General features: G+C 44.4%; 1 protein-coding gene across 2 annotated transcripts in view; it reads left to right on the forward strand.

Annotated features, from left to right (window-relative positions):
* LOC129185881 (transcription factor SOX-13-like) overlaps window positions 1-13,549 on the forward strand; it is a 41,639-nt gene that overhangs the window by 21,421 nt on the left and 6,669 nt on the right. Inside the window, exons 2-11 of one of the 2 annotated variants that reach the window (XM_054783492.1) lie at window positions 1,076-1,296; window positions 2,088-2,190; window positions 4,347-4,519; window positions 4,758-4,826; window positions 4,910-5,024; window positions 5,642-5,706; window positions 6,305-6,470; window positions 8,011-8,156; window positions 10,714-10,819; window positions 12,791-12,955. In XM_054783492.1, coding sequence (XP_054639467.1) covers window positions 1,078-1,296; window positions 2,088-2,190; window positions 4,347-4,519; window positions 4,758-4,826; window positions 4,910-5,024; window positions 5,642-5,706; window positions 6,305-6,470; window positions 8,011-8,156; window positions 10,714-10,819; window positions 12,791-12,955 — 1,327 coding nt within the window. In that variant the 5' untranslated portion in view covers window positions 1,076-1,077. The remainder of the gene's footprint in view (window positions 1-1,075; window positions 1,297-2,087; window positions 2,191-4,346; window positions 4,520-4,757; window positions 4,827-4,909; window positions 5,025-5,641; window positions 5,707-6,304; window positions 6,471-8,010; window positions 8,157-10,713; window positions 10,820-12,790; window positions 12,956-13,549) is intronic. The other variant, XM_054783493.1, reaches the window with a different exon arrangement.

Below are 13,549 nucleotides of genomic sequence, written 5' to 3' on the forward strand. Positions count from 1 at the left end.
GGGGGGAGAAGCCCCGCAGCTGCCGCTGCTCGTTGGGGAAAGAAACCATAGAGTGGCAAAAGAGAGTTGCCAAGCACAACGCTGGTCGTTTTTAACAAAGCCAAAGTCGCTGGGGATCAGTAAAGTCTCCGGATCAGATCCGGAATGAAAAACTTGGAAAATGCTCCGGTGGAAGTTTATACTTCAAGAGCTGTGATTTGCTCTGTGAAGGCTCTAACAGAAGTTAATCCTTTGGTTGAAATGACTTCATTAGACCAACCATTCAGTGAGATGGTGGGTGTCAAGGAAACAAAACTACTGCCTTCAGAGAACGAACGTAATTAGAAGTGTTCAATGGAAGAGAACCTGAGACAAGTACCTGTATTTTATCTTGCAAGTTGTACACCCACCTAATATACCACACAGGTGTGGAACCTTGGACCCTGGCAGGCAGATGGCCTTTTTCAGAAAGGGGGGGTGCGGCCGTAATCATTATTATGCTTTACGCAGAATGGTGGCGCTTCGCATTTTTTCACCGTGTTCCTGAGTTGGTCGGCACATTCCGTTGGCATTGTTATTCGCCTTGTTTCCTGCGGCCGGCGGCTTTTGTCAGTCTCTCCCCCATTGTCCCGGCTTCCTTTGTTCCCCGGCTCCAACAATGCCTTTTTTTCCTGCCTCTTTATATATGTGCACTTTTTTGCCCTTTGTGTTGTGTTTGTTTTGTTCTGCTGTCTGATGTGCTTTTCTTTCTCCTTGTTGCAGAGCTGGGGAATATAAACACACACACACACACACACACACACACACACACACAGCGTACCCATTGCTATACATTCCCTATCTTTCCCTCTGTAATTAGAAAATGGTGACACAGGAAGTGAACAAACTTTCAATAACAAACTAATCACAGGAAATATTCAAGTGTCAACCTTGACCTTGACTTTGTGAGTGGAAATAGTGGTCCGCATGCTTCACGTTGCTTGTCTCCAGGAGATGTGATATAAATATAGAGATAAACCGTCAACACCAAATCAGAACTGAATCTGAAACATGGCCACACCCGACGACACTTAATTGCTTTGTGTTTGTCTCAAAGGAATGGTTGAGCCCAGCCCTCCAGCGCTGCACCTCCGCTCCGGTGTGGATGTCGGCATGGCATGTGTTGGTGTCAAAGTAGAGCAGGAGGAGATCACCAGAGGGGCTGGACTCATCACCAACACCGCATCGGCTCTAAAGATGTCTCCCACTCATGACTGGGCAGGGAATCAACAACTTGTAGCTCGTCAACTTACGCCACCGCTCTCCTGCTCTCCTTTGGTAAGGGACGGCCGCTCGGAGTTGCGCAACACACCGAATACGACCTGAATGTTCTCCTTCATACTGATTCAAATTGGTGATCTTTTCATTGTTGCTGTCGCCCAAGGAAAGTCATTTCTTTGCTTCCAAAATGAAGACAAATACAGTATGCCCTCGTTTATCGTGGTTCATTATTTCCAGTGAAGTGAGTTTACGCAAAGTAGGATTCCTTATTCAAAAATTCAATATTTTTGTAGTTAGTGCATAGAAAACCTGTTTAAGACCTTCTAAATATGTTTTTTAACATTATTAGAGCCCTCTAGACATGAAATAACAGCCTTATCGTCACCTTGACACTCCTATTGCCCAATACAGTAGATATAATCACAGAAAGTAAACCATTTAAATAAAACTTGCGTCTTCCAGAACACGTAAAGGATATATCAAATTCAGCAATAAAAAAGATGAAGTACAAGAATGAAATGAAAATGTAATAAAAAGACATTCGTTATCACTGTTTTCTTAGGGGTAGATCCTTTGACATGTTCAAGGATATGAAAGAGCACCTTGAACCGGGCAAGCTGCATTTCTCCCCTTTCTGGCCATTTTTGCAATGTCTGCTGTCACTTCCGTGGCAGTGGCTTTCCTTTTCCTTGGCGCACTGCCATCAGTGTACCGCAGAAATAGTCTTGCATTTACCAAATCAACCGCTTCAGCTGGAAACCAATTTCTTCATGAATTCATGGCGGTGCGTAAACCGAGGACGTGTGTACTGAGACGTGCGTTTGTTGATGATTTGTATGTCTTGACAGGAGAGCTCTCCAGGTAAGGAGTTGCCACACGTACCAAGCCCAGGGATGCTCAAGGAGACCAAGATCCAGGATCCTTCCAAAGCACCGGCCAATTCGAAGGAAGGTCTGTCAAAATGTCATTCACTGCATGTGCAGACTTCCTATGACTTCTCTCACTTCCTCCTTCCTGTCACGTGTGAGTTGTCGTTAACACGATCCCTGCCGAGCTCTTATCTAACGCACTTCTGCCACCTTGTGGCCGTTTTTATGGCTTAAACGTGCTCTGAAATGTTCATGCATTAGTGGAGAGTTGCACCACCACGTACAAATCCGTTGTAGGGATCGGGCGTTGTTGTTTTCTAAAAACATATAAACACGTCTTTGGTATTGAATGCGCTGTCAGTATTTGACGTTTGTACGTTTGTTACTGGCGATGTAGTGGTTCACATGGCTCAGCTTCACACTGCCAGAGTGACTGTAGGTGTAAACGTGCACCCCCCTCCATCCTTCTGGACCTGTTTCTGTTTAAATGAATTCGACAAAGATTGTCTTTTGAATGATTTATACATTCTGCCAGTGTTGGTCCGTTCATCAAACGTGGATATGGTACAAGTCTCAAAGTATTTTCTCCCAACAAATCTTTCACCAGCCTACACTCAAATGCTTTCTCTGCTTGCTTGCTGTTATTTTCTACCCAAAATTGATCTTTTCACAGACAAACCTCTGACCTTCTACGCTTTGTATGCTTTCTTCAAAACTTTAAAGCCATTTCAAAAAGCAGAGAGGCTTACGAGTCGTTCAGTGTCAGGTGGATTTTATTCGACATGCTACACTTTTCATACCAAATCCAAAACCCATTGTGTTCTTTGTTGTTGAGTGTTTCTTACGTCCAACTTCCAGGCAAAGACTGGGTTTTTAACACTTTTACTCTTTAAGAATAGATAGTGGCCACATTTGGTCCACTTCCGATGTGATCCCGATGTGGACATCTGCAGATATTGCTACAGTTCCAATGCCAGAGCTGTTTGCGTTAATATGAAACCACGCCAAAAGAATACCAGCAAATGTAGCTAGAAGAATATGAGCGAACATGCGTAGCATGCAGCGCCGCACACGCACAGAACCCTGAACATCACACATAACTTCCTCATCGCCGTTAATTGGTTCCAAACCCGACCATGATAAGTACATTTCCACGAAGTAGGATTCAATATCAATAGATTGAACATTTTCGTAGTTACAGAATAGAAACCCTGTTTACGACTTTCTAAATACAATTTTTGCCATTAATCGAGCCTTGTAAACATGAAATAACACGCCTATAGTCACCTTTGCAGTCCTGTTACTCTGTTTACACCACATTGCTAATGCGCGGATGAGCGCCGCCTTAAACATAGTATGCTACCAAGCTAACTAGTTAGCCTCCAATTTATTGATCCTAAACTTAAGAAAGGGTTTCAAATGGGGCGTGCCCCGTGGCGTTTCAAGCTTCACACGGAGATGCCACTTTCATCTTTATTATTCTGATTAGGGGTAAACTAGGTCAGCGGTAGGATGCCTGCACCTGTATCTGTAACAGAAGTTATCTGTTGACTTGTAGAGGCTAGTTATGTGGAAAAAAAGTGTGCTGTTTGATGGCTTTGCTTCATCAGCTCCACTACAGAAATCAGTCCGCTTCTTAGTTATTTTAAAAAAATAGTTACTTTACTGTGTATTGCATTACTGTACGTAATTGATTTGTTTAACTTGAGTTAGTCCACAGGGCCGCATGGTGGCCGAGTGGTTAGCATGTTGGTTCGAATCTCCATTGGGCATCTCTGTGCGTGCGTGGGTTTTCTCCGGGTACTCCGGTTTCCTCCCACATTCCAAAAACATGCCTGTTAGCTTCATTGGAGATTCTAAACTGTCCGTAGGTATGAATGTGAGCGTGAATGGTTGTTTGTCTATATGTGCCCTGCCATTGGCTGGCGGCCAGTCCAGGGCGTACCCCGCCTCTCGCACAAAATCAGCTGGGATAGGCTCCAGCATACCCGCAACACTGAAGAGGATAAGCGGCATAGAAAATGGTGGATGGAGTTAGTCCACATATCAAATACTTATTATTACTTATTATTAGCATATGGGTATTTACCTGTGGGCTGGGCACTGGCACTGTTAGGCTAGGCTGTGTCTCCAGGCTACAGCATAAAGATGGGATCAATGGAGCTCCATACCAACATGTAAGGTGTATGTAATGTTAATTCCAAAAAAAATAAGCGCATGTGTGATCGCGACCCCCAGGAACTCCAGAGTCTGTGGCAGAGAAGGAGCTCCAGCTGCTGGTGATGATCAACCAGCTGAGCGGACTGAGGGAGCAGCTCCTGGGTGCCCACTCCGAGCAGAGGAACATGGCCGCCCTGCTGCTGGAGAAACAGCAACAGCAGATGGAGCTGGCCCGGCAGCAGCAAGAACAGGTAGAGCCTCCCGGTCGGACCAGTCAGGGTGAAGTGATCTGTTCTACGAATTGAACTGTGACTGTGAATGAGCTGTTCACTGAGACGACATCATATAGACCGTATTGCAGTGACAGCCTTGCACAGTTTAAGGTCCTGATTAAGTTCCTGATCCGGTTCAGTAAGACTGTGCACACTAATCGCTGTGTGGCACACAGAATGCCGTGTGTGTGTAACAATCGCATGTATTGTGTCTCAGATTGCTAAACAGCAGCAGCAGCTGATCCAGCAGCAGCACAAGATCAACCTTCTTCAGCAGCAGATTCAGGTCAAGCTCACACACAACCTTTCGTTTTCAGCACAACTTAGGCCTGCCTGTCACTTAAGTTGGACTGTCCTACCTCCGCCCAGCAGGTAAACATGCCCTACGTGATGATTCCAGCTTTCCACCCCAACGCCCAGTCCCTTTCGGTCCCCTCTGACCCAACCATGAGTTTGCCGCTACAACCCATCCCGTGCAAACCAGGTGAGTCGCCCCCTCTCGCATGTTACCAAGCATTTTTGTAATATCAATTATTAGTACACGACATGTCATTTTATTAGGGGTGTCAAATGATTAAAAACTGTAATCAATAATCACATTTTTTCACTTATTCGTGATTAATCACCATTTGCAACTACACTGTAACATCCAATAGCACTCTCCACTCAGATAAATGAGTAGAACAAATGTATTATTTTTATTTAAGTTGATCCCACTTAAGTGCACCACGTAAAACGTAAACATCTCTTGTGGTCGACTGTGACTAAGTTCCATTTACTTGGTTTTTCTTCAAGGCAATGGGTTTGCATGTTTTTGTTAAGTAAGGTTAACTAATGGATTTTACAGTGAATCACTAAAAACCCTGTCATCATGAGCCAGGGAGAGTTGCGTTCAACGACACCAAGAAATTTAAGTTCAGTTCACGTTTTGATCACGTTTGATCAGCGATCATTTAGAATTTTTTGTTTTTAACCGCGATAGCGTGAGAGACCAGTGTTCGAACCGCAAAGTGGCGAGCAAGGGACGCCTGCACTGTGCGATTTGAGGGCGTGAAGTTTGCTGATTGGTGCAGGGTGACGCATCTGTTGTATCTTTTCTAGCTGTGGAATATCCCATGCAGCTTCTACCCACCCCTGTCAAGCGGAGCGGTGGTTCCATCCGGCAGGTTTGTGTGTGCTTCAGTATCGCAGACACTGTAGGAGCAGTTAACCATCTTTCTATATGCCTTCTGAAGAGCACCATAACTTCCATAAGAGCCAAAGCAGATGTGGTTTATTCATTGATTAAAATGAGAGAATTATGTCAGGAATCCTTCTATGCATGCGATACACGTGGGAATGAAGCCATGATTTAAAGATATTACGATATTATTGAAGAAGCTGTGAATGATGTGTTTGTGGCCTGTTTGGTTATCGGACTTATTATACTACGTAAATCCAGACCAACTTATTCTGCTGTTGAGGACATTATAGCTATTTTCAAACAGACCACACCTTGTTTTCAAAGGTTTGTGTCTTTTATAGGGTTTATTAGCGCGCGTGTGTGCGTGAACTTTATTTGCACAGCAGGTTCTCAAGGTAGAGACGGATTACAAAAGCTCAATTTAACAAAAGGGTTAGAAAAACACAGACAAAAGAAATAGATACTACAGAGGGTGTGACAGATACGCTCTGACATGCCTGATTAGCACCACAGAGCTGGAATGCACACACATCCTAACTATTGACTCGGCGTGCTTATCTACTCTCTCACGCTGCGTTTAGGAAGCCGGTCAGCCCTTGAATCTGACGTCCAAGCCGAAAGGGCTGGAGATGGGAAAAGCACCCAGTCCACAGTGCCTGGAGCTGGGGTCCCTGGCCATGCAGGGCTCCTACAGACACAGAGATCGGATGCGGGACGTGTCAGACAGCCCACCACGATCTGCCCTCAGTGAGTTATGATGACTCGTGTACTGCCGTGGCACAAAGTCAACACCAAACAGGAATGTCAACTCTTACGGAGTCAAATTCTTCTCATAATTTTCAAATGTCTTTCTTGTTATGCATCGTATAAATCAGACGGGTGTCATACATCGTCTTGGTAGTTGGACAGATCCAGTGGTGTGAAATAGGGTTTGCCTCCTTTCTGATTTGTCACACTTAAATGTTTCAGGTAATCAAACAAATGTAAATATTAGTCAATGACAACACAAAATGCAGTTTTTAAATGAAACTTTTTATCATTAAGGGAGAATAAAAATCCAAAGCTAAAAAGTGATTGCCCCCTAAAGCTAATATCTGGTTGGGCCCCCCTTAGCAGCAACAACTGCAATCAAGCGTTTGTGATAACTTGCAATGAGTCTCTTCCAGCGCTGAGGAGGAATTTTGGCCCACTCATCTTTGCAGAATTGTTGTCATTCAGCCACATTGGAGGCTTTTCCAGCATGAAGCGCCTTTTTAAGGTCATGCCACAGCATCTCAATAGGATTTGGGTCAGGACTTGGACTAGACCACTCCAAAGTCTTCATCCATTCAGAGGTGGACTTGCTGGTGTGTTTTGGATCATTGTCCTGCTGCAGAACCCAAGTTGCTTTCAGCTTGAGGTCACCAACAGATGGCCGGACATTCTCCTTCAGGATTTTTTGGTAGGCAGCAGAATTCATGGATCCATTTATCACAGCAAGTCTTCCAGGTCCTGAAGCAGCAAAACAGCCCAGACCATCACACTACCACCACATAATCAATCAACTTACGTCTCGCCAGACCACAGAGTATTTTCCCAAAGGTCTTGGGGATCATCAAGATGTTTTCTGGCAGAATTGAGACGAGCCTTAATGTTCTTTTTGTTCAGCAGTGGTTTTGGTCTTGGAACTCTGCCATGCAGGCCGTTTTTGCCCAGTGTCTTTCTTATGGTGGAGTCATGAACACTGACCTTAACTGAGGCAAGTGAGGCCTGCAGTTCTTTGGATGTTGTTGTGGGGTCTTTTGTGACCTCTTGGATGAGTCGTCGCTGCACGACTTTGTTTGGCCACTCTTGGGAAGGTTCACCACTGTTCCATGTTTTCGCCATTTGTGGATAATGGCTCTCACTGTGGTTTGCTGGAGTCCCAAAGCTTTAGAAATGGCTTAATAACATTTTCCACACTGATGGATCTCAACTAATCTCAGTTATGTTATGTTGCAAAAGGGGGGGCAATCACTTTTTCACACAGGGCCATGTAGGTTTGGATTTTTTTCTCCCTTAATAATAAAAAGTTTCATTTAAAATGGAAATTTGTGTTCAGTTGTGTTATCTTTGGCTAATATTTAAATTTGTTTGTTGATCTGAAACATTTAAGTGTGACAAACATGCAAAAAAATAAAATAAATCAGGAAGGGGGCCAACACTTTTTCATACCACTGTACATTGAGTTTAACTCATTTTGACACCTTTTTCCCCATTTATCTGGGTTTTTTTCATCAAAATATGAACCTAAGTTTTCTATTTTTAGGTTTCCACAGAGACGGTGATGTGGTCACCCAGGCCATCCATGATGCCCAGCAGCTCCTGAGGAGCCATAACGCCGGCAGCCAAGAGAGGGAACGAGACAGCGAAACAGACAACAGACAAATGTTGACAACAGAGAACAGAAAATTGGTGAGCCCGTTTGCAAATGTGTTAAACCTGGGGTGTCCAAGGTGCGGCCCGGGGGCCATTTACAGCCCATCGCTGTTTTGTTTTTTGTTTTTTTTTATTACTGTAGTCCTTGGCACACTGTAAAAACACAACTGAACAAGAAAAACCCCAGCAAAGATGGAAAAAAGGCAGTATTTTTACAAGAATAAAGACTAAATATTAGGAGAATTATATCATAACATTAAGAGAAAAAATATAAAATTGAAATGTTAAGATTAAAATAAGTATTTTTTTTTCAAAGTTGTAATATTATGAGAAACAAAATTTAAAGAATAAAGTTGCAACAAAACAAAATAAAGTTGCAATTTTTGAAAAAATTAGCTTGGGGGAGAAGTTTGAATAATATGGGACTAAAGCTAAAACATTATGGGAATAAAGTCATAATATTACAAGAACATTTACAAAGACTATTGAAGAAGAAATAAAAAAATTAAAAAAAAACAGAAAAAATGGGGGGGAAAAAGAGCAAAGAGCCAAGTTGATACTGATCATTTCCTTTTTCACCAATATCACAAAGCTGAGATGCAGTTTTTTCTTCAAATATACTTTATATAACTTCTTACATATCTACATGTGCCCGTGAATGTTGTCATTGTATTCTCAGGCCATTCAATCGATTGCAATGGGACTGTTCAGGTTGTCTTAGAAGACGTTTCACTTCTCATCCGAGCAGGCTTCATCCATTCATGCCCTTGGGAAAATACTCTGTGGTCTGACAAGACAAAAGTTGACCTTTTTGGAAGGTGTGTGTCCCATGACATCTGGTGTAAAAGTCACGCTGCATTTCAGAAAAAGAACATCATACCAACAGTAAAATATGGTGGTGGTAGTGTGATGGCCTGGGCTGTTTTGCTGCTTCAGGACCTGGAAAACTTGCTGTGATAAATGGAAGCATGAATTCTGCTGAAGGAGAATGTCCAGCCATCTGTTGGTGACCTCAAGCTGAAACCAACTTGCGTTCTGCAGCAGGACAATGATCAAAAACACACCAACAAGTCCACCTCTGAATGGCTGAAGACTTTGGATTGGCCTCGTCAAAGTGCTATCCCACCTGACAGATGTTTCATGAGAAGAGCATGAGGGCTGAGCTCTAAACTTGTAATTCTTTTCCAAAATGAGGGATGGTCTTGCAAATACAACTTTTGTTGACTAGCAGTTGAACTTCCTGTGTTATAGCAGTAGTAGCAGTGAACATCGGCAACTGAAGCAGCATCCATTGATATACAGTAGCTATCAATGCATAACACACATCATACCCCAAGTATGCCCCTCAGCTCCCCATGCCAGGGATACGGTGATTGCAGTTGTTGTGCACTGCCTAGTTTAGACAACCCTGGACAGCAATCCCTCCTTTGACAGGCGAATGAGTTGTCTCAAAGAACCAACGGCTGGCAATACCTAGCGAAGTTCGTATGCTCCAGCGGGGCAGTTGGGTATTGCCTCCATTGTATTGCTTAGGCTTTCCATGGATGCAGGTATTAGCCAACCCAGTGAGTGCTGGTGTTTGGTGTGTGATAGCAGACTGGCACTATAAATCAGCGCAGGCAACTGGAGGAGCAAGAGGAAGACCTATGCGCTCGAGTGAAGATGACGGCAACTTGCCTGAGAGGCTGGAAGTTGTTAGTCTAAGGTCTGCACATACAGTAGGCGGCTGGAGTAAGATGGTCGCATCCTAGGGAGTCCTAGGGAATGCATAACACACCACATTTGTTTGTTGGTAACATTTGACTGGAAAACAATAACAGACGTTATTTTTAACGATGTGACTCCCAACGCTGCAAACCACGTGGCCGCCACGCGTGCCCGTATCAGGTTTTACCATTGTAAACGTAGCTTACGCATTAGGAAATCTGTTTTTGTTTGTTTGATGTGGGGCTTCGGGTAGAAATTTCCTGTTGTTATTCCTCCAGACCCGTTTCAAGCCCACATGCCGTGTGCGATATGCGGAAAAAGTCTATTTTCTGCCTCGCTTTTCCTTTTTTGAGGCGAGTGTTGGGCTCGGTCTGGGGCAGAAAGCACAGCTGTTGCACGCACACAATGCCACAAAGGCCTGAGTGTGGCATCGACGCAGCCACCTGCCTCTTTCTTTGTGTGCTCATGTACTCCTCCTCCTCCTACGAGATGATGCTGATCCACCTGGTCTCCATGCTGCTGCAAGCGGGTCGCACACTGCTATAGCAAAAACTATCATTTAACATACACCAATAAAAATCCTGTAGCTTTAGTGTCCTGTCTGCTTTGTCTCCTTCAGCTATCCTCTCAGGCGATAAACACCATTCTGTCTTCTCTTGTGTTGTCATTTCCTTTCTCCGCATTTACAGGTCTCATTTTAAACAGCAGCTGATGTCGCGGGTGTGCCATGTCTGTACATACTGTACTCTAAATAGCACTCTGCAACATGTGCAACGCCTTGAGCACGCCCTCGGAACATTGCACCTTTTTATTGCGCTCAAACAACGCTCAAGAGGTATACAATTTAGCGCCTATGTGACTTGAGGTGTGTTTCTTTTGTCTTCAGGAGAACAAATATCCTCCGTGCGGTGAGAGACGTCTTCCCTTGGAGTCAAGTGAAGACAGACGCGCCCTGCTGACCACCGACGACCATCTCAGCAGTGACTCTGAGTGTAGGTCTCACACTAGCGGCGCATCTTAAATCTTTGTTGGTGGGAGCCGTGCCAAAGTGTGGGAGAACAGCAATGTAAAACAAACAAGCAAACAAAACGTTTGACAACGGTGTACTAATGAGCAAACAATACCAGACTAACAAGAAAGAATTGGCACCATGATCATTTCCTCCGCACAACTTCGCCCCTGAGGTGACACCTTGTGTCTCACCTTACGAGGAGGGTGTCGTCCTCGCTAAATCTGCACAGATTTCAGGAGCTGCAATCCTTGTGGCAACCGCGGAACCGAGAAGCAGTCTGCGTCACTTCAACAATGAAAGTGGCCACATAGACACTCAGTATCTCTGGCAGGTTGAAGCGAATGCATGCGCATGCCTTTTGAAATGATTTGCTCCAATTGTGTGAGTGTGAAGGGTGTGTTGCATAAACGCATGAAGTCGGCAATTAAGTGAAAGCTGATCTTCCCGCGTGAGATATAATGAATGTTAGGGGTGTCACAAGATCCTGTGAGATTAAAACGTGACAAGGTTCGTGGGCACTAGGCCTGGGACGATAATAAATAAATGAATCACACAAGGAATGAAAACAAACTCGATAATTTTGCTACCCTTGTGCATGCCTGTCTGTTGTCCAAACAGGCAGGAAGAGAGTTCATTCTGTGCATTGGCAGGCCTGTCATGATAACAAATTTTGCTGGTCAAAAGTTGTGCTATAAATTATCGACGATAATAGATACTTTGACTTTTTTTTTTTTTTAGACCATATTATCATTAAGTTTATCATTCAGTGATCACTGTGTCGATCAAACACCCGCTGGGATGAACGCCCCACAGCACATCCACACTGGACCTGTGGCATTCGGCTTAGAAACTATCGTTTTGTGCTTTCGTTCATATTAACATTTGCTTGATAACTGTTAGCTAGCACTCTGTGTATTCAATCACTACGCAGCTAGCCCCCGCCTCCACGTACTGTGACAAAGATGCTGAATAGCTGACAGGAGGCTCACTCCTTCCCTTAATTTGACTATACAACCAATGCGCTCAGACACAAGCAGAGTGAACCCTGGAACAGGCATACGTACATGTCACACATGACCATTTATCCAGGCGTCAAAATTATCGAGCTCATTTTTTTCTATCGTTCGATTAATCGTTTTATCGATTATTGTGACGGCCTATGCATTGGTTTCAGCACTTTGGCACGTTTGTGTGGAGGCGGGGGCTGTTAGCATACACACAGCATACACAATATATTGTCATATATTTTTGATATTTTTTCGTTGCACTTACTAAAAGTAATGTTAAAATCTCTTACTACATGACTACTACCACATCACTACTACCAGGAGACCCACAGTATAGAGTGCAGGGGGCCACAGCAGGGCCCAGCAAGGTGCACTGTATTCGGGCACATGCTCCGAGCAGCCGGTGTGATGCCACGGAGGCGTCTGGCAAACCTTTTGCACTTTTCCAACACCACGGCGCTGGCGTTTCAGGTGACTGGAGCTGGTTTCACTCTGGACTGGGGCCAGCCAATGGCAGGGCGCATAGGCGGGGTACACCCTGGACTGGTGGCCAGGCAATGGCAGGGCACATATAGACAAACACACACTCACACTCACACTCACCCATTCACACTCACATTCATACCTACGGACCATTTCGACTCTGTTGGGGATTGTATTGAAGTCATTTTCAACACGGTACTTTCTGTCAAAATGTCATTTCCAACTGAAAAAAATCCCCATTTGCCAAAGAAAATGACACTTTTACAGATTGTATGGCCAGCAACACACTTTTCCAATAAGAAATCTGTTCCAGGCATGCAAAAATCTCAGCAAAAAAAACATTTTCTAGAGAATAATTATAATTTAACATGCAGACAACATTGGAAAGTACCTATAAATGACGTATGGAATGAGTAAGGAGCTCGTGGTTGTGGACTTAAACAAACCTCTCTGTCATCTAGGTACCCTACCAGGCCATGGCAGCTACCCCGAAGCCCGGCCCCCTCCATCGTCAGGCCACATCAAGAGACCTATGAATGCCTTTATGGTTTGGGCCAAGGACGAGCGCAGGAGGATCCTGCAGGCCTTCCCTGATATGCACAACTCCTCCATCAGCAAGATCCTGGGTGAGCCCAGCACTGGGTAGGGGTGGGTTTCACTCTGTGCCTCTATTCTGAGACACCGCCTTGCTAATTCATATGAGGGCATCTCAGCCACCTGCTCCTCTCGCCAAATGAAAAGAGGCCACAGAGCAACCCGTTACGACAGATATAGCGAGGAAAGTTATTAAGACTTCCGCTGCACATGGGCACACATACACAGATGATTCTTATCCACACTCACGACGGAGAGAACCTCACAGCCACAAGCTCCTAGGTCTCAATCTGGAATCAGAACTTCCTGCGGCGGCTTTGGTCGCTCTGCCGAGCACGAGAAGTATTGTTTTGGCCCCCAAGATGCAAGAACTGCACCACTGATTTCCATGAAACTTTGTGCATAGATGCCACGTGTGTCTGACATTCAGGAGACGAGTGCCATCTACAATTATTCTCCCAAATAATCCCCACATTTTCCGCGATTCCGAATTTTTCAATTGGAAATTTCTCACATACAAACCATTCCATTAAAAAAAAACGCTCACCTTATTTAGTTTACTAACAGTTTTAGGCCACGCCGTGCGATTGTTGAATCGCTCGTCAGAGTTCTGAGCTGTCATTCAC

This window comes from Dunckerocampus dactyliophorus, chromosome 8 (genome assembly GCF_027744805.1).
Source record: "Dunckerocampus dactyliophorus isolate RoL2022-P2 chromosome 8, RoL_Ddac_1.1, whole genome shotgun sequence".
Lineage (NCBI taxonomy): Eukaryota > Metazoa > Chordata > Actinopteri > Syngnathiformes > Syngnathidae > Dunckerocampus > Dunckerocampus dactyliophorus.